The sequence below is a fragment of the Aethalodelphis obliquidens genome, unplaced genomic scaffold, assembly GCF_003676395.1.
Source record: "Aethalodelphis obliquidens isolate GAN/ISIS:26980383/991018 unplaced genomic scaffold, ASM367639v1 scaffold123, whole genome shotgun sequence".
NCBI lineage: Eukaryota > Metazoa > Chordata > Mammalia > Artiodactyla > Delphinidae > Aethalodelphis > Aethalodelphis obliquidens.
In genome coordinates, this window is record NW_020838067.1 from 1,359,784 (window position 1) to 1,377,817 (window position 18,034).

The 18,034-nt window shown below is 48.0% G+C and overlaps 1 protein-coding gene across 2 annotated transcripts in view; it reads right to left on the reverse strand.

Annotated features, from left to right (window-relative positions):
* Positions 1-17,996, reverse strand: part of RUVBL1 (RuvB like AAA ATPase 1) — a 35,378-nt gene extending 17,382 nt beyond the window's left edge. Inside the window, exons 1-3 of one of the 2 annotated variants that reach the window (XM_027098505.1) lie at positions 17,783-17,996; positions 14,143-14,229; positions 7,639-7,771 (exon numbers count right to left, since the gene is read on the reverse strand). In XM_027098505.1, the coding sequence (XP_026954306.1) occupies positions 7,639-7,771; positions 14,143-14,229; positions 17,783-17,923 (361 nt within the window). In that variant the 5' untranslated portion in view covers positions 17,924-17,996. The remainder of the gene's footprint in view (positions 1-7,638; positions 7,772-14,142; positions 14,230-17,782) is intronic. The other variant, XM_027098506.1, reaches the window with a different exon arrangement.
* Between the last annotated feature and the right edge of the window lie 38 nt (positions 17,997-18,034).

An 18,034-nucleotide genomic window follows, 5' to 3' on the forward strand; every position in this document is an offset into this window, starting at 1 on the left:
ACTGCTACTCCTCCAAGGGGGTGAAATTTCGCTTAAGCCTCTAATCCTGTCTCTGAACCCAAACCATCCTACTCCGCTGGAGCAGCAACTACATGGGCCTTTGTTTCCTGCACTTTTGACTCTTGAAGGAAATTTTTAAAACCAGTGGAGTAACTCACCACACCCCTTCTGACACCATCAGGCCTGAGCAAGGCATAGGATAATAATGAGAGGTCCGTGCTGAGAGCAAGGGACAGCCACCCCGCCAGGCATCTGGGCCCCGGGCTGCTCCTCACTGCACACCCCAAGAAGAAACACCCAGCTGTCATTCACGATTTGTAGCGGGTGGTTCTACAACTCTTTGCAATTCATCTCCAAAGCAAACCGCCCCCAATAATAGAGCATTTACAGTTCTTAGATTAGAATACTGTAAAGGAAGGCAAACTTCTCCCTCCTGTTCTAAACATCACCCACATTAGCTGTTTGTTGTCCAGTTAATTTTAGAAGGTGGCCTCAGTGCCCTCAAGTACAAGGTTTTTGCTGCCGGAAGCATCCTTCCCTCCCTTTGGCCTCACAGACTTCCAGGTAGAGACTTGCCGGCTCTACAGAGCTGCCCTGACACAACCCTTCCTTCTTCCTCACCCTCCAGTCACCACCTGGCACCCTGCGTCTCCCCGTGCAGGGACCTGCAGCGCCGAGCGGCCCCCGCGAGACTGTCAACACCTGGGCTGAAGGCTCAGCCCCACAGGCACACGTGAATGGACGGGCCAAAGAAGTCACTTAGGGGTGAGGGGGTGTTATCAGGCAGACCATCCAACACCCAAGAAATCTGCCTGCAGATGTGCCTCCAAGTTCTGTATAAGGCCCACGATCTCTTAGGAGGGCGCCACGGGATGCTACAGCCCCTGCACCGCGGCACCCCCAAACTCAGCACGAAAACCCAGGCCTTGTCTGGATCAGACGTTTTTTCCCCTCATGCGATACACGCATGTCTCTGCCTGCTGGCCCGGGGGACAAGAAGAGTAGCTAGAGAGGGTATAAGCAGCTTCTGGAGTTCTAGTAAGGTCCGTTTCTTGATCCGGGTGCTGGTTACATGAGTGTGTTGACTTCATGAAAACTCATCGAGCTACATAGTTACGATTTATGCTCCTTTCTGTATGTATGCACGTTATGCTTCAATAACATTTACAGTAACTTGAGAAAAAAAGGAAACTGGGTTTTTCTAACAAAGCAATGGTAATCATTAGTAACTGAAGTTTTTCTTAAAATAGGAAGACAAATGCACATCACCACCCCAGCTTCTCTGAAAACACACATAGCACATACACACTCCTGCACAGACTCTAATTCCCAAAGTCCAGGTCAAGAGACACAAATGGCTTCCTCCGAAACCACAGCCATGCCACAGGTAAGTTAACAGCTATTAAATCTATTTTCAGAGGATTCTAAAAACTTCAACAAGAAAGCCATTCTAACTCACTGTGCCTGCCATCAGTTCAAAGGTGAGGAGGGAAGCATCCTTGGGTCAGATCAGGTGAAGATGGGCTACAGAAGGCACCCCTGAACTTAGGGGAAAGCTGGCAGACCACACCAACAATAAACTAAGAATCAAGGCTGCAGCAGCTCTTCGCCCTTAGAAGCAGCCCCCCACCCGGTCCAGAGGGTTGGGGCCGGGAGACAGCAGGAGGGCTGTCAGCCCCGAAGCAGCCATGGAAGGACTCTGTCTCCGCTTCGCAGATGCAACCGTCAGCGCCAGCGGTGAGGCAGAGAGTCTATCCCTCTTCAGGGTGGACCCAGGACTGGGGTCCAAGTCTCCAGGACCTGTTTCCTCCGATCCTACCGCAGGGCCTTTCTCATGAAACTCGCCCTGTCCTTTTGCTTCCAGTTAGCATGTACCCACAGTGCTCACCACCCACTTTCTGCCAGCCCTTGAGTACGACCCCAGTCTCTATCTAGTTTGTATTTTGCCCAAAGGTAAAAATAGAAACATAAGGGAAACACAGATTTAAAAGATAGAAGACATTTCCCAACCAATCTACTATGTAGACCTTTATTTGTATACTGATTTGCATAATAATACTATAAAAGAAACATATTATGACACGGGACAACCTGAAATGTGAAGATTAACTAGATATGTGATGATATTAAAGAATTTACCGTTAATTTTTCCTAGGTATGAAAATGGTATTTTTTTAAGTCCTTCTTTTTCAGAGATACATAACTGAAATATTTATAGATATGAAAGCAGCTCTGCAATCAGATGGGACCATGCGGGAGGTCATCGTACCACTTGACCACTTCTTGGGTACTTGATATTTTCCAAAATAAAAATTTTAACAATGGAAAAAGAAAAAACAACAAAATACTACTCTACAACCTCCAGAATCACTAAAACTAAAAAGACTGGCAATATCAAGAGTTGGTAAGGATGCCGAACAAAAGGAAAGCTTACACTGCTGGTGGGAGTGTAAGTAAATAACATGGTATTTATTGTCTCCTAAAGTTGACTACATGAATACCTGTGACCCTGCAATTCAACTCCAAGGTACATACCCAAGAGGCCTGAGTGCACATGTGCACCAAGGGACACAGTCACACAGCATCATTCTTAGTTGCCAAACACTGGGAAAAGTCCCATGTCTACCTGCAGTGGGAGAGGTAACTGCACTGTGGTGTATTCACACAATAGAATATCATGGAGCAATGAGAAATGATTATGGCTACCGGCAGCCATAGGGCTGAATCTCAAAAATGGAAGGATAGATGTAACCATACAGATGCTCTGGGGTATTGGCAATAATCTCTCTCTTGACTGGGTGCTAGTTTCATGGGTTTTCAATGTATAATAATCCACCGAGGTATACATTGATGTTCCGTGCGCTCTTCTGTATTTGTGCACCAAACTACCAAGTCACTTTAAAAAGAAATACCTAAGTAAATAATACCAGTGGGCCCGGGCAAAAGAGGACCATTGCTGGCTTAAGTTGAGGGAGCACGGCTCCGAACCTCTGCTGGACCCACTCACAGTTCACACCCTGCACACTCACCTGACAGCTCCTACAATTCCTCCCTCCTCGACTGCACTCAGACCATTTGCCTCCGAATCTCAAGGGGTGGGACCCTGTCATCTTTATGGGTTTAAAGCTCCCCAGATGTTCCAATGTACAGCCCCAGCTGAGAGACACTCATCTAAAGAATGAGTGAAGAACTCTGTTCTGCTCATGACGTGGAGCTGTATACTACTCTGCGGGTGGGAAGCCCCGTAATGGTTTGGGTGTCCTCACCACCAAGCCGCCTCTGTCATAATAGGGAAATATCCCAGTGGCAAACAGAAACACTGCCCACGGTTCAGACACCCTCGGTCACTTCCCACCTTCAAACCGGGTCATTATCCTATCACTGGGTTGTTTGCCTTCTTTCCCCAGAAACCCAGTCAGGGCAAAGACTCTCAGATATTAAAGTTTTACTCCACCTTACTTTAATCTGATCACCTACAAATGGAAGTCTTGGAATAGTCCCAAAAGAGAGGCTGCATTTCATTTCTACCTTACCTAATGCTTAGTTCCTGAACATCAAGACAAAAATTTTCCAAACAACATGAATTGTGACAACAGAAGATTGTGACAAAATTGGAAATTTCTGTACTTTTAAAATTAACTTGATTTATTTTTAAATCAAAACTTTTATATCCCACATAGATAAGTTCCTTCAAATGGAATTGCTTCCCTCTATTTACTGGTAGACGACTGTAACATGAAATTCCTTGAGTAGGGGAAGAAAGGCATTCCTGTCTCTCACTAGCCCCCATATTTGTTTAGAAGTTGCTCTGTGCTGACAAGCAGGCAGGGGATGTGGGTGATGGACAATGAAACCGGCTGTTAGCCAGGAACAGGGTCGGGCTGGCGCTATCTCCGGCAATGACATCGTGAACGGCACAGGTTTCATCTGCTGGCTCAGGTTTCTACATCCCTGACAGGGACCTTCATCACGCCAAGGAAACAGCACAGACTCCTTGCTTTTCATTTCTGGGCAGCTCACCACTTCCTCCCCAACCCCTCCGCCACTTCACAGGAATTCAAAGGCAGAGGAAGACGGGCAGGGTTCCTTTTTGAAGATAGTCAATGGCCTGTCTTTTTACTCTGTGTCAGGATCAAGAAATTTCTCTTCACCTTGCTGCCATCAAAAGAACCGCATTGTCTTGTCCCCTCAAAAATGGCAAATCACAAAACAGAATCCCAGGAAATTTATCTCTATTTTTTCAAATTTTAAAGCATGTAAGTTAACTTTAAGCAACCCAAACATATGCATTCATGTAAAGGTGCGTTTTGTCATCTTTTATCAATGTCAGAAAAAAAAATACGTGTGTGTGTGTGTGTGTGTGTGTGTGTGTTTTAATTTTTGGCTGCGATGGGGCTTCGCTGCTGCGTGCGGGCTTTCTCAAGTTGCAGTGAGCGGGGGGGCCCCCCTTCATCGCGGTGCGTGGGCCTCCCACTGCAGTGGCCTCTCTTGTTGCGGAGCATGGGCTCCAGTCACGCGGGCTTCAGTAGTTGTGGCACGTGGGCTCAGTAGTTGTGGTTCGCAGGCTCCAGAGCACAGGCTCACTAGCTGTGGCGCACGGGCTTAGTTGCTCCACGGCATGTGGGATCTTCCCGGACCAGGACTTGAACCCGTGTTCCCTGCATCGGCAGGCGGATTCTTAACCACTGTGCCACCAGGGAAGTCCAGAAAAATATTTTTTTTAATAAATAAAAATACATTTAAAATGTACTCTGATATTTGAACTAATTGTAACACCTTACTTTTTATCTCATTACTTAAGGAGTTAAATAAAATCTGTCACATGTTCATTAAGTTTTCGAGAAGTACTCAGAAAGATTTTAAACTAGGAAGGGGGCCCTCTGAGCCACTTCCACTGTTATTCCAGATACAACACCACGAGCTGAACCTCACAAAGAAAAGGCTGGTAAAGAAGCAAGACACAGCACCTAAAGTAGGTTCCACTCAGATAAAGTTTATAAAAGGGGCAAAACTAAACCACACTGCCTAGGACACACACCCGGGTGTACAGGGTTATGACTGCCACAGAAGCCACTGCCACACCACTCTTGCGCTCTGTGGGGGACGTGTAGGAAAGGTGAGGGGCTATGACCTGTGAGGGCACGAGCCATGTCTGTGGTGCCGCCCGTGCTCTGTTCCTTGACCTGAATGGTGACTGCATGAGCGTCTACTTCATTATTGTTAAACTATAGGTATTTTTACACTTTTCTATGTGTATGTTATATGTCACTTTAAAATAGGCACAAAAAAAAGAAATCCAGTGTTTCAACGTAAAAAATATTTCCAGTAGGAAATACTTTGCAGTTTAAAAAATCCAGAACTTAGCCTATGGACAGAGTGCACAGTTTCTGGTTTCTAAACCAACCTCTAACAAGAGTCCCAAAGTCCAGTGCTCACAGGGCCCTGGCGGGGACTGTAAGGCAGCAGAGCGAGTGCCACAAGGAGACCGGGGCGAGCTGGTACAGGCTGCTCTGCTAGGGAGGGTGCCTGCTTCGCCTGGACCACCGCGGCTGCCAGGGAATGAAAGCTTCTTTCATTCTATGGGACATCTCCCAATTTCCAAATACTGGCAACTCACTCAAAAGTTATTAAAAAACACTGTGTAAACCAAACATCTGTCTATCGACCAGACACAGACTGAGGGCTAGAGGCCTCTGTTTTCTTCTACCTGCTTCAAAGTGCACCCCTTCTCTCATTCAGAAAAACATCACGGAGCACCCACCGTGGGCCAGGAACTGGGGCTACACTGATGAACGCGGCCCACTACACCCACAGCGACATTCAACAGATGCCCAGTCTGCTGCTCCCCATACTCCCACCTCCAAACCCGGCAGCGCCTGGCACTCATCCTCACCTCCTCTCTCTTCTCTCTCTTCCAGCCCCACAACTAATCTCTCAGGAAATCCCATCAGCTCCACCATCCCACCAGACCCAGAATCCAACCGCTTCTCCCACCCCCAGCTCCACCGCGCCGGCCGACGCACCACCACCTCTTGCTCAGACTCCTCGTGGGCTCCCTGCTTCTGCCCTCACTCTCCACACGCAGCCACAGGGACTCCACTCTCCCATTGCTTCTCCCTTCATTTCACAGCACGTAGCACGCAAAGCCCTACCATGTTCTAAGGCCCTACATGACCATACCCTTCAATTAGACTCTACCATTCCTGAGGAAAGAATTCTGGGCTTAGACAAATCTACTCTTTCTTAAACTTTCATAATTTCCTTGACGTTTTCTAGTAAGTTTCCTTCTTGAGAATACTTACCTTGCTTTTTGTTTGTTTTTTAATAAATTTATTTATTTTATTTATTTTTGGCTGCGTTGGGTCTTCGTTGCTGTGCGCGGGCTTTCTCTAGTTGCGGTGAGCGGGGGCTACTCTCCGTTGCGGTGCACGGGCTTCTCATTGTGGTGGCTTCTCTTGTTGGGAGCACGGGCTCTAGGTGTGCAGGCTTCAGTAGTTGTGGCACACGGGCTCAGTAGTTGTGGCTCACGGGCTCAGTAGTTGTGGCTTGCGGGCTCTAGAGTGCAGGCTCAGTAGTTGTGGCGCACGGGCTTAGATGCTCCGTGGCATGTGGGATCTTCCCAGACCAGGGCTCAAAGCCGTGTCCCCTGCATTGGCAGGCGGATTCTCAACCACTGCATCACCAGGGAAGCCCCTTACCTTGTTTTGACAACCAAAGGGACTGTAAAATGACACAGGCACTCTGACAAGTGTTCATACTTGTAACTCAGCAAGTATATCCTAGATATAGACACTCACGTGTGCATTACATACTTTTTCATAGCTTAACAGGAATAAGCTATGTCTACAAGTAGGTCTGAGGGAAACTAAGATTTCCCCAGAACTAGATCAGCAGGAATGAGGCCAGGAGAACGCCCCAGAAGTCCTGGCTGGTAAGAGGTACAAATTCAGGACAGCGGCCATTTTCTGCTCGCAGCACATGGTCAGAGCACGGGCTCCAGAGTCAGACAGGTGTAGGGTCAGACTGCAGGGCTGCTGCTACTTACTAGCTGGGTCACAGTAGGCAAGTTAGTTAACTTTATGAGACTCTGTTTCATCAGATGCAAAGTGCAGACTGAGAATTTCCTCTTGGGGAGTGAAAGGCCACAGTCAGTGGCAGGCCTGGCACGTCACAGGCAGGCAGTACAGCAGCTCCAGGCCCTGCACGGTTGGCACCACAGCCTTGAAGCTCCACCGTCCCACATGGTTTCCTCGCCTGCTGACCGGCTCAGCATGCAGGCCGGGCGTTCTGACAGCACGACACACAGTGCTGTTGGCTTACATCCAGAACTTTTTCAGGGGACTGTCATCTCTAAAAGCACAGTAAGGCCCCCAGGAAGATCTACTTTGTCAGATGAAGAGCCCCAGCCCCACAGCTGGGCTCACATTCGCTGGCTGCTAAAGCACTTCCATTGGAAGAACTGGGTTTTCGTTTCGTTTGCAAAGATAACTCTAATGGCACCAAAAGAAAAACAGCAGTGCCACGAATACAAGTCCTAGAGGCATTTTCACAAGGAAGAGGCAGGTGAGGACAAGCCTCGGACAGGCATGGACAGGGTATTAGGCGCAAATGGGTACTGGGCGCAGGCAGGGTACTCACCAATGGCCCTGCGGAAGTTCTCCATCAGCACTTCTGTCTTCTTGATCTCCGTGGAGTAAACTTCACTCCCCACCATCGGGCAGAAAGGGACCTTACTACCCAGCTCCTGAGCAATAGCCAGGGCTAGAGCTGTCTACAGAAGAAAACAAAGGAAATGCACTTGTTTCACATTCTTGAAATACAATTCAGGAACATATGCTATAAAAAAATTATTAACTAGGAACTGAAACTCTAGCCCTTTAGTTTTAATAAGGTTTGCATGTTTCACAATAAACGTTTAATGACTTTTGTGGACAGTCGATTTCTAGCAAAATGGGCCCTGTCATCACAACACTTGCCACGACTGAGACTTGGCCAGTCCAGTTCCCGATGTTTCACATGCCCCTTCCACTCACCCTACGAAGTGGACACCACTACTCTCCCCATTTCACAAATGAGAAAGCTGAGACACATTAGATAACATGTCCTCGGTACCATAATCTAGAAAATGGCACAGTGGAACCTTAAAGTCTGACAGCAGGGTTCCAGAGATCAGATTCCCATCAGAATAGTCAGTATAGTCTCCCAAAACTGTTCCCTCAGTGTCAAAACAGGGTTCTGACCTCGTCGCAGTAGAACAGCACCACTGGGTCTTTGAGATACTGCTTTCTGTCTTTACAGACACAGGAAGGCACCAACTTACAACCCATTAGAAATCAATAATCAAGGAACAAATGACAGGATGTTCACTTTATGCTGAGTGGCCCCGCAAACCATGAAGAATGACACACAAGCTAGGATTCTGAAGCTATGAACTGGTGAAGTTACACTTGAACATGCCCTAATAAACTACAAATTTACTTTTGCTAAGATAACTACCATAGGCAGATGCTGAACAGACGAAGACTAACAGATGTACGGTCAAAGAGCAAGTATGAAAAGCCAGTGCCTTAAAGCTGGTGCAGGACGGGGAAGCACCACGGCCTTTTACTACTGTTTTCACCTTTCCTCAACTTTGACACGAGAGCCCAGGTAAGGTCCCCAAGGCATACAGGCTAAGGAAGAAAACAAGGTTGCTACTGAAGGATGACACAGATATCCGAGACAGTTTTAAAACTGGCTCAGTAAAGGTTCCTCTTCTGTTCACTGCCCGTTTGGTGCTAGTTTAACCTTCAGCGTGACCCTGGGTACATGGCAAATCTCTGGTGCCTGACTTCCTCATCTGTCAAATCAAAGTCCTGGGTTAGATCACCGGTAGCAAACTGGTTGCCCACAGACTACTCCTGTTTTGGCCTGCAGAGTCTCATGTGTGTTTTCTTTCTTTTTTGGCTGTGCTGGGTCTTCATTGCTGTGCACGGGCTTTCTCTAGTTGCGGCGAGTGGGGGCTACATTTCATTGTGGTGCGCGGGCTTCTCACTGCGGTGGCTTCTCTTGCTGTGGAGCACGGGCTCTAGAGCACAGGCTCAGTAGTTGTGGTGCACGGGCTTAGTTACTCCGTGACATGTGGGATCTTCCCAGACCAGGGATTGAACCCATGTCCCCGACATTGGCAGGCAGATTCTTAACCACTGCACCACCAGGGAAGTCCTCATGTGTGTTTTTAAACTCAATTGTTGCCCATTTTCTAATGTTGGGAAATTTCACATAAAAATACAATTATTTAGCTTCTTCTGAGAAGCAAGAAGGTCTGGCCACAAGGGGCCCCTATGACCACATGGCAGCACTGGGAGTGGACACGCGGGCAGCTGCCTCCCCAGCAAGGGCTCGTGCGGGCTCCCGGGCGCTTCACTCAGCCCCACTGCCCGTCTGAGTAGGCATCTGGGTCTGTGCCCTCAAGGCTGATACCTCTAAAGCTGTATTCTCTTGTATCCTAAGAGCGAAGGGAAAATCTCTGGAGCATAACGGGGCAGGTAGCAGCACAATGACACCAGGACTCCCAGCAGGAGCCTCAGGCCTGCCACGCTCACCTTCTATCCAAACCCCGCCACCTTTCCAGTCACTCCTCTTTCTCTTCCCCTGTCGCTACAGGCCCCAACTCCCCTCCCTCAGTTGTGAACTGCAAAGACAGTGCTGCATCTGATTCAATGCAGACCCCCACCACTACCAAATACAGAAGAGATGGTCGACATAGTCCATTAAAATACGATAAATGCTTGCTTAAGAAATGCTTCAGGTGTGTCTAGTTTCCTCCATTTAAAGGCTCCCAGAAGGCTGGCATATGATGTGGCTACCGTGCAGAGTATACCTACACCTACTATATAGGGCTGGGTGACTTGCACGAGGGATCCCACTGAACCCTCCCAAGCAGCCTATGAACTTGATAATCTAGTTCACCTTTTGTGAATTTAGAAACCGAAACTCAGAAATTTCCAGCTCACCCAAAGTCAAACAGTTAGCAAGCACAAGGGTCAGGATGCAAACCCCGATCTCCAAGACCTATTTCTGTGTGCCCACCCCCCATGCAAGTGGCACAAAAAAGAGGCTGTTGCCAAAAGATTAAAAAACCTACTTTGTTTTCAACTTCATCCGAACACCTTTTTCTAAAACCCAAACATAAAGCCCTATTATTAAGCGTGTGTAGGGCTTCCCTGGTGGCGCAGTGGTTGAGAGTCCGCGCCCCAGTCCGGGAGGATCCCACATGCTGCGGAGTGGCTGGGCCCGTGAGCCACAGTCGCTGAGCCTGCACGTCCGGAGCCTGTGCTCCACAACGGGAGAGGCCACAACAGTGAGAGGCCCGGGTATCGCAAAAAAAAAAAAAGAGTGTGCAGGCCTCAGGAGGGGAATGGTCATACTCTGAACAAGCACCACACTCCTGCCGGCCACTCAGTTAAGTCGTCTGAACGTTGAGGTCCATGGGTACAATGTTACAAAAGCACCAGAAACCCATGCTTCCAGCAAAGCGGCCACTAGGGCCACGGCCACTCCCTCCTGTTACAAAACATCTAGAATAAGTAAGTAGTCATGATAGACCCAAAGTAGTAAACTATCATTGCAAGGTAGTTTACTACTCTGAAAAGCTGGGCAGGTGTTTGACAGATGCCAGAAACCCCTGGATAAAAAGGAGCCTTGAAGGGCACACGTCAGTAGACAAGGTGGCCACAGAGAAAATCTCCAAGGGACAAAGACAGGCTTGTCCGTCTCACCACAGCTCTGGCTGAGGAAGTCTCACCAGCAGGCTCTCAAACAGATTAAGGATTGGTCTCTACACTGCCTGATGGCCAGAAAACCCAAGCCACAAAATTTCCTTCATGTGCCCTGTCCTGGCAGCACAGCAGGGGCCCTCCCAAGTCCTCTCAGGAAGCACTTGGCCCTAATCAAGAGATCAGGGAAGCCTCAGATTTGATCAAACATGAGTCCACAAGCAGATACAGGATACAAAATAAACAAGAAAGTATTTCACGAACAAGGAACAAGAGGCTATCAAAAATAGCCAGATTTGGGGACTTCCTGGGAGGCCCAGTGGTTAGGACTCCACGCTTCCACTGCAGGGGGCATGGGTTCGATCCCTGGTCGGGGAAGTAAGATCCCGCAAGCTGCATGGCACGGCCAAAACAAACAAACAAGCAAAAAACAGATTTTGAAGAAATTAAAAATAATGAGTGGGGAAGGGAGGGGCTTCTTCCTTACAAAAAAAAAAAGCAAGCTAATATATGTAGAGGATATGACAGATTTAGAAATTCACCATTTTGCAACCACCAATGTGATAACTGATAAAGCAATGACCATCAATGAATGCTACAGCCATAGGGTAAAAGGATATTCAGGACATCTCAAAGTGTCACTTCCCAAATGATTATAAATTTCAGAGGGAACCAGTCCCCTCATAGTAGAACGTGGCATCAGCCCCCTGTTGTGATGCAGGTTCCAGACACATCACCTGCATCGCGTTCTGCCAAAGAGCTGAATGTTTCAGACACAATCAGACAACCACTGGAGGACAGCTGTAGGGTACTCTACAAAACAACTGTCCTGGGCTCTTCAAAAATGTCAGTGTCATAAAAGAAAAGAAACCAAAAATGCAGGGGACAGGAACTGTTCTCGATAAAGAGACTAAAGAGACAATAATGAATGCAATGTGTGATATGTGATTATAATTCAATTTAAAAATATAAAAAAATGAAAGAGACACAAACTGAAATGACTTGGAGATATTTTAATATAAACTAGATATTAGCTAATTTTATTAGCAACATTATATTTCTTGGGTGGATGACAGCATCATGGGAATGACAGAGAAGGTCCCTTGCACTTACTTTCAAATGGTTCAGAAGTAACATAGAGAAAACACAAATCTCACAAAATATTTACACTTAGTTACCTATGAGTAGGGTGCAGAGGGATTCATCAAACTGTTCTTTCCACTCTTTTGTAGGTTTCAAATTTTTCAAAATGGAAAATATTCAATGGACTGGATTAAAGAGTAGCTTCCTCACAGCTTACAAGACAGACTGGAAGACATGTGTAATGAAGCTACCCAGAACGCAAAAGAGTCAAAACAACAGAAAACATAAAAGAGGTTCAAAGACTAAGAAGACAAAATGAGAAGCTCCAGCCCAGGATTTCCCAGTCTTGGCACCGTGGGCATTTGGGGCTGGAGAACTCCTCTGGCAGGGGCTGCTCTGTGCTCTGCAGGGTGCCCTGCAAACCCCCCGGCCTCCACCCGCAAGATGCCAGCAGCACTCCCGGCCCAACCAAGTGTGACAACCGAAAACGTCTCAGGACAGTGCCAAATGTTCCCCGGGGGGCAAACTCGGCCCAAGCGGAGGACCTCTGCAGTGGAACCTCACCTAGCTGGAGCTCCAGAAGAGAAGACAGAGAACAGGGAAAGGCAGCATCTGAAGAGACAAAGGCTGACCAGTTCCCAGAACTTATTAGACACAATATGTACTCAGATCCATATGAAGCAGGATAAATGAAAATAAATCCACACTTTGACATGTCACAGTGAAACACCAAAACCAAAATATCCCAAAAACATCCAGAGAGAAAAGACAAAATCCTCAAAACCAGTCTTCTCAAAAGCAACACCAGAAGCCAAAAGGTAGCAAATATCACTGAGAGAAACAGTACTGACAGAACACATCTGTCAACTGAATTATATATCCAACACAACTATCTTTCCAAACAGGGGCAACACAATAAATACAAACCTGACTTTGCCACCAACAAACTTCTAGAAGGACCTTCTTAATGATGTACTTTAGGAAGGAAATGGAGGGAGAGCAAAGGTCTAAGATATGAGAAGGAACAGTAAGCAAATAAATGGTAAATACAGTGACAAGCAGAAAGGGAATTAAAGCTCACGTTTATACCTGTTCACAAATATAGCACTTCTTCCTCTATGGTTAGACACCAGTAAAAGACATACTATCAATTCAATCATATGACTTCAAAATGATGAGAGTCGTCATCCTACAACCGCCACTTTGATAGCTCCCTCCAACAGGCAGGGCTGTGCTACCGCTTCAGAAAGGCTAAGGGACCTGCCTGGGGTCTCAGCACCAGCGCTGGAACCCCTTTCTTTACACAGTGACTCCCCCAGGCTCCTCCTCTCCTGCACCAAGCGCCCTCCAGAAGAACAAGCAGGGCCCAGACTGGGGACTCTAGTGCGTTTCAAGCGCCCAGCCAAGCCCGTCACAGATCCCACAAGTTGTCCTGCACCCTCGGCCTGGAAGGCCCTTTTCTTCCCTGCCAAGTCAAATGTCAAGCTTCAACCCCTCCAGCCACACCAGCCCAAGTGTCACCTCCCGCTGCAATTCCAGCTGCATTTAAGATCAGGCGATGCCTCGCAGCTTAGCGCTCAACTGGAGTTTTTCATGCTGCCCTGGAGAGACTGTAAGGCCCTTGGAGATAAAAATCACGTCTCTTATTCTTTTTTCCTTTTTCTGTTTTTTTTTGCGGTACACGGGCCTCTCACTGTTGTGGCCTCTCCCGTTGCGGAGCACAGGCTCCAGAAGCGCAAGCTCCGCGGCCATGGCTCACGGGCCCAGCCGCTCCACGGCATGTGGGATCTTCCCGGACCGGGGCACGAACCCGTGTCCCCTGCATCGGCAAGCGGACTCTCAACCACTGCGCCACCGGGGAAGCCCCCTTTTTTGCTTTTTCTTTCCATCTCTCACGCAGCCAGAATAGTGCGGGGTCAAGTGAGCATTTGGAAAATTGCTTGCTGACTGGTTTTCTTTCCCCCTCAAGTAAGATGTCACTCCCAAGATTTTATGAAGCCCTAGGCCAATAGAAATATATTTCCAAAGCAAAGGAGACTTGAAAGAGATAAAAGACAAATTACAGAGACAATGAGACACCTCTGAGGACTTCACTCTCTTTTCTCTGGAGGTCAGCCAGGGTAATTTGAATTTTAGAAGCATGGATTTTAGATACTCAACTGTATTATTGCACATTGGTTTTAAAAACATACATATAACCAATTTAGCTAAACAAAGACTAGTTAAGACACAAATTGAATTTGGCTTAGACATTAAGATCATCCTCTTGGGTAGATTTTAAAAAATGAGAGAAAATGAGTACCTTGCCAGTTCCAGGAGGCCCTGCCAACAAGACAGCTCTTCCAGCCATTTTCTTGCTTTTGATTAATTCCACTATCACACCACATGCCTAGACACCACAATAGAAAGAAATAATAAATCAATATTAAAATGTTTCACAGGACGAAAAAGTCCAGTGTCTGGTCCACACAACTCAGACTCATCGAGTGCCAGGACACCACAGGCGCTGTTCTAGGCGCCAGAGGCAGTAGAGGGCCATGGAGCTCATGTCCTAGTGGAGGAGACATACAAACACAGAATCTCTACTATGAAGAAAAAAGAGCAAGAAAAGAGCAGGCGGCTGGGGGCAGAGGTTACTCTATAATAAAGAGTGATCTGGGAAGGCCTCTTTGACATTGTATTTGATATACGAAGCTGCAGGCAGGGCAGGAGTCAGTGTTCCAAGCAAAGGAAACAATAAATTCAAAATACAGGAATGAGCTTGGCATGTCCAAGGGACAGAAAAGCTGTGCTGACCAGAGTTCAGAAAACAAGCAGACCGGGAAGATGAGGTTGTAGAGGCAGGAGGGGCAGCACTCAGAACAGAATCTTCCAGTCCATAGTAAAGTTTGGATTTTATTCTACGTGTAATGGGAAGCCAGTGAAAAAGCCTTAGGCCGCATGTCATGTTCTGAAATTTTGTTTTTAAAGTATCTTGATGGCTGCTATGTGGATAACAGACAGGAGGGGTACAAATGGGAGCAGTGGCATATACTCCAGGGGCCCACACACCTCAAAACTGGAAACAAGACTCTGTGTATATGTTCAAATGTGCATTCTTCCAGGGAGGGGTCACAGCTTTCATCACATTCCCAAATTAACCCACTAAGGGCTAAGAATCAATGACATATGCTACTAGTTGGCCATCAGTTAACTATCCCGGAATGCTGTAAGCAAATGCAGCACGTGAGGTTTAACCTACAGCATCCTAAGATCCGAGGAATGCCCTTCAAATCCTCAAGATTACATTACTTGTTCGTTTGTGTATTTTAAGTATTCTGAGTATTAAGCCATTTACAGCATCTATATTATATATAGACAGGTATGGACATTATATACATACAGCATGTATTTTGCATACACATACACATATATACAGTTGACCCATGAACCCTTGAAGTTAGGGGCACCCAACCTCCACGCAGGCGAAAATCAGGGCATAACTATACAGTCAGCCCTCCATATCTGTGGTTCAGCAGCCCTGGGTTCAACCAACTGGGGGTCATGTAGCACCCTAATATGTATTTATTAAAAGAAATCTGTGAATAAGTGGACCCATGCCGTTCAAACCCATGTTGTTCAAGAGTTCACTGCATATTGATACGTGTGTTTAGAAATTCCATAAATGCGTTCCTGGTTTTATGTATTTTACAATATTTAACTCTAAAGGAGTAGGGCTGAGAAAATCACACTCCTTTAACACCTAATCTCAAGGTTTCTCACACTGATCTAAAAACCGAAAGCACAACTGTCTCCAAGGTGCACCGTCCTTGCCTCAGGGCAGGCCCACAGCTCCTCTACCTGGGTGGTACCTTGTGGACAGGGTCTTGTGAGCACATCTTATCTCCTCTCCCACTTTCCCCATGGACTGTGGAGACGTACCTTGGTCCCACACTTAGACAGCCCCTCAAAAACGTGGGTTCAGGGAATGCATGTGGATGTGCCCTATTCCACTTCTGGCTCAGCTGGAAAAGCACAGTACACTTAACAGAGCCTAGAAGATATTCTTCAGATGCTGCATCTCTAAAAAGGCAAAAGAGCCATTATGGTCTTTCCACAGTAACCTCTGATATCATAATCCTCAGCACTGGAACTCTCTGGGCAACTCAAAAGAGGTAGAAGAGCCTTTGCCAACCTTGGCTACGTACTCTTACTCACACACTTCCCCTTCCATTTAATCTTCTTCCATTTAGGCTCCTTCTCTCCAGTGAGACATGTCCAGTGAATTCCAAAATTTAAAAAGTATGAACTGGAAGGGCCTTTAAAAGATGACCTAGTCTAACTCTCATTGTTCAGATGAGGACAGGCTGCTGATGCGACCAGACTCAGACAAGGACCTGGTAGCAGAGGTGGGATGCCTAATAATTCAGTACGTAACTTCTGAGTCCCTATAATGAGTCAGGTTCTGGGTACATGATGCTACCCGGTCTCTATCCTTGGGAAGCTCACATTCGTATGGAGGCACACGGCGTCAGAGTCAAGAGTATGGGTTCTGGAGCCAGACAGACTTAGGTTTAAATCCTGGCTCTACCAATTACCAGCCGAGTACCACAGATCCATAACCTAACCTCTAGGAGCCACAGTTTCCTCATCTGAAAACAGAGTTCACAGCACAGTGGCACAAAGGCTAACGGGTTTATGGTAAAGTATGCTAATGTCTACAACTTACTTTGAAATGCAAAAGCAGATTGTTAGATGGATAAATGAGCAGACAGAAGACAAAGCAACAGAGTAAAATGTTACTTGTAGAATTCAAGCACACAGGTACACACTACACAAGTCTTTCAACTTTCTGGCATGTCTGAAAAGTGTCATAACATAGCGGAGGAGGGACGGGTATAAGGGTGGTGATGAACAATAAGACAATGGAAACGGAGCTGCTTAGCACAGTGCTCGGCACATGAAAAGCACTCAACAGCGTCAGCTACTCGCAGAGACAGGCCCTCCGAGAGCAGAAGCTGGATAAAGAGAAATTTCAAAGTCACCTTGGCCCTGTCACTATTTCCTCTCTGGAAACCTGATGTTCCAAATGGAAACCAGAGGCTTCTCTTTGGCCCCTTCTATTAGCACAATCAGGCTAGGAGGCAAGAGTCTTACCCAGGAGTTCTGCAGCTGCCGAGCCACCGCAGGGGCAGAGGGGCAAAATGGGCTGAAGTTAGGGCTGAAGTTAGGGCTGAAAGGGCCCGAGGGGGCGGTCCTACCACAGAGCGCGCTGCTTCAGGAGTCAGGGGCACACAGGCACAAACTCCAGCATTACTATTACTAAACTGGGTGGCAAGCGGATGGGTGAAGTGACCATTCCCACCCTCAATGTTTTCATCAAAAAAAAAAAAAAAATACACACACACACAAAGAGCCTGAACAGTTTTGTGATGATAATGCGGCCGAAGGCACTTGGCACCAGCATCACTTAGCAGAAGTGGGCTTAACGGGAATGTTCAGAAACGCCTCTGTAGCTGCCACCTGCTCAGGCGGATCACCTCCCGACTATAAAAGTCCCAGAGCCTCTCACTGCGCTCACAGCAACTCAAACGCCGTGCCCGGGCCCGCAGAGCCCCGCAGGAACTGATCCCCGAAGTCTAATAACGGCCCTTCTGTTCAGCGGTTTAAATGTCTGTGTCTGAAACGCGAGCTCCCAGAGAGCAGGGACCTGGCCCATCCTCTCCCCGCCGACCGCCGTGCCGCGCGGACGGCCTGGCCCCGAGCGGTGGTCAGTCAGGACTGGCGGTCAGTCAGGACTCGCGGCCAGGAGCGAGGCCGCGGGGTCGTCGCCGCGCCCCGGGACGTCCTCCCCCCGCCCCCCCCCCAGGTCCGCGCCGCCCGGGCCCACCTCAGCCCCGTCCCCGCCTCAGTCTCCCCCTCAGTTCAGTCCCCCCGCCTCAGCTCCCGCCCCGCCGCCACACCTCGCGCGCGTTCTCCTGGCCCACGAGCCCCGAGGCCGCCTGCTTGGCCAGGCCGCTCTCGTCCAGCCCCAGCCCCTTCACGTGGCTGTGGGACGCGATGCGCTGCGTCTTGGTGGTGCTCTTCACCTCCTCGATCTTCATCCTGCGCACCTGGAGCCCGAGCGCCCGCTCAGCCCTAGCAGCGCGCAGCCGGTTACCACGCGGCCGTTACCAGGTGGCTGGTCCGGCCCCGCCTCGGTCAGCTCCCCATTG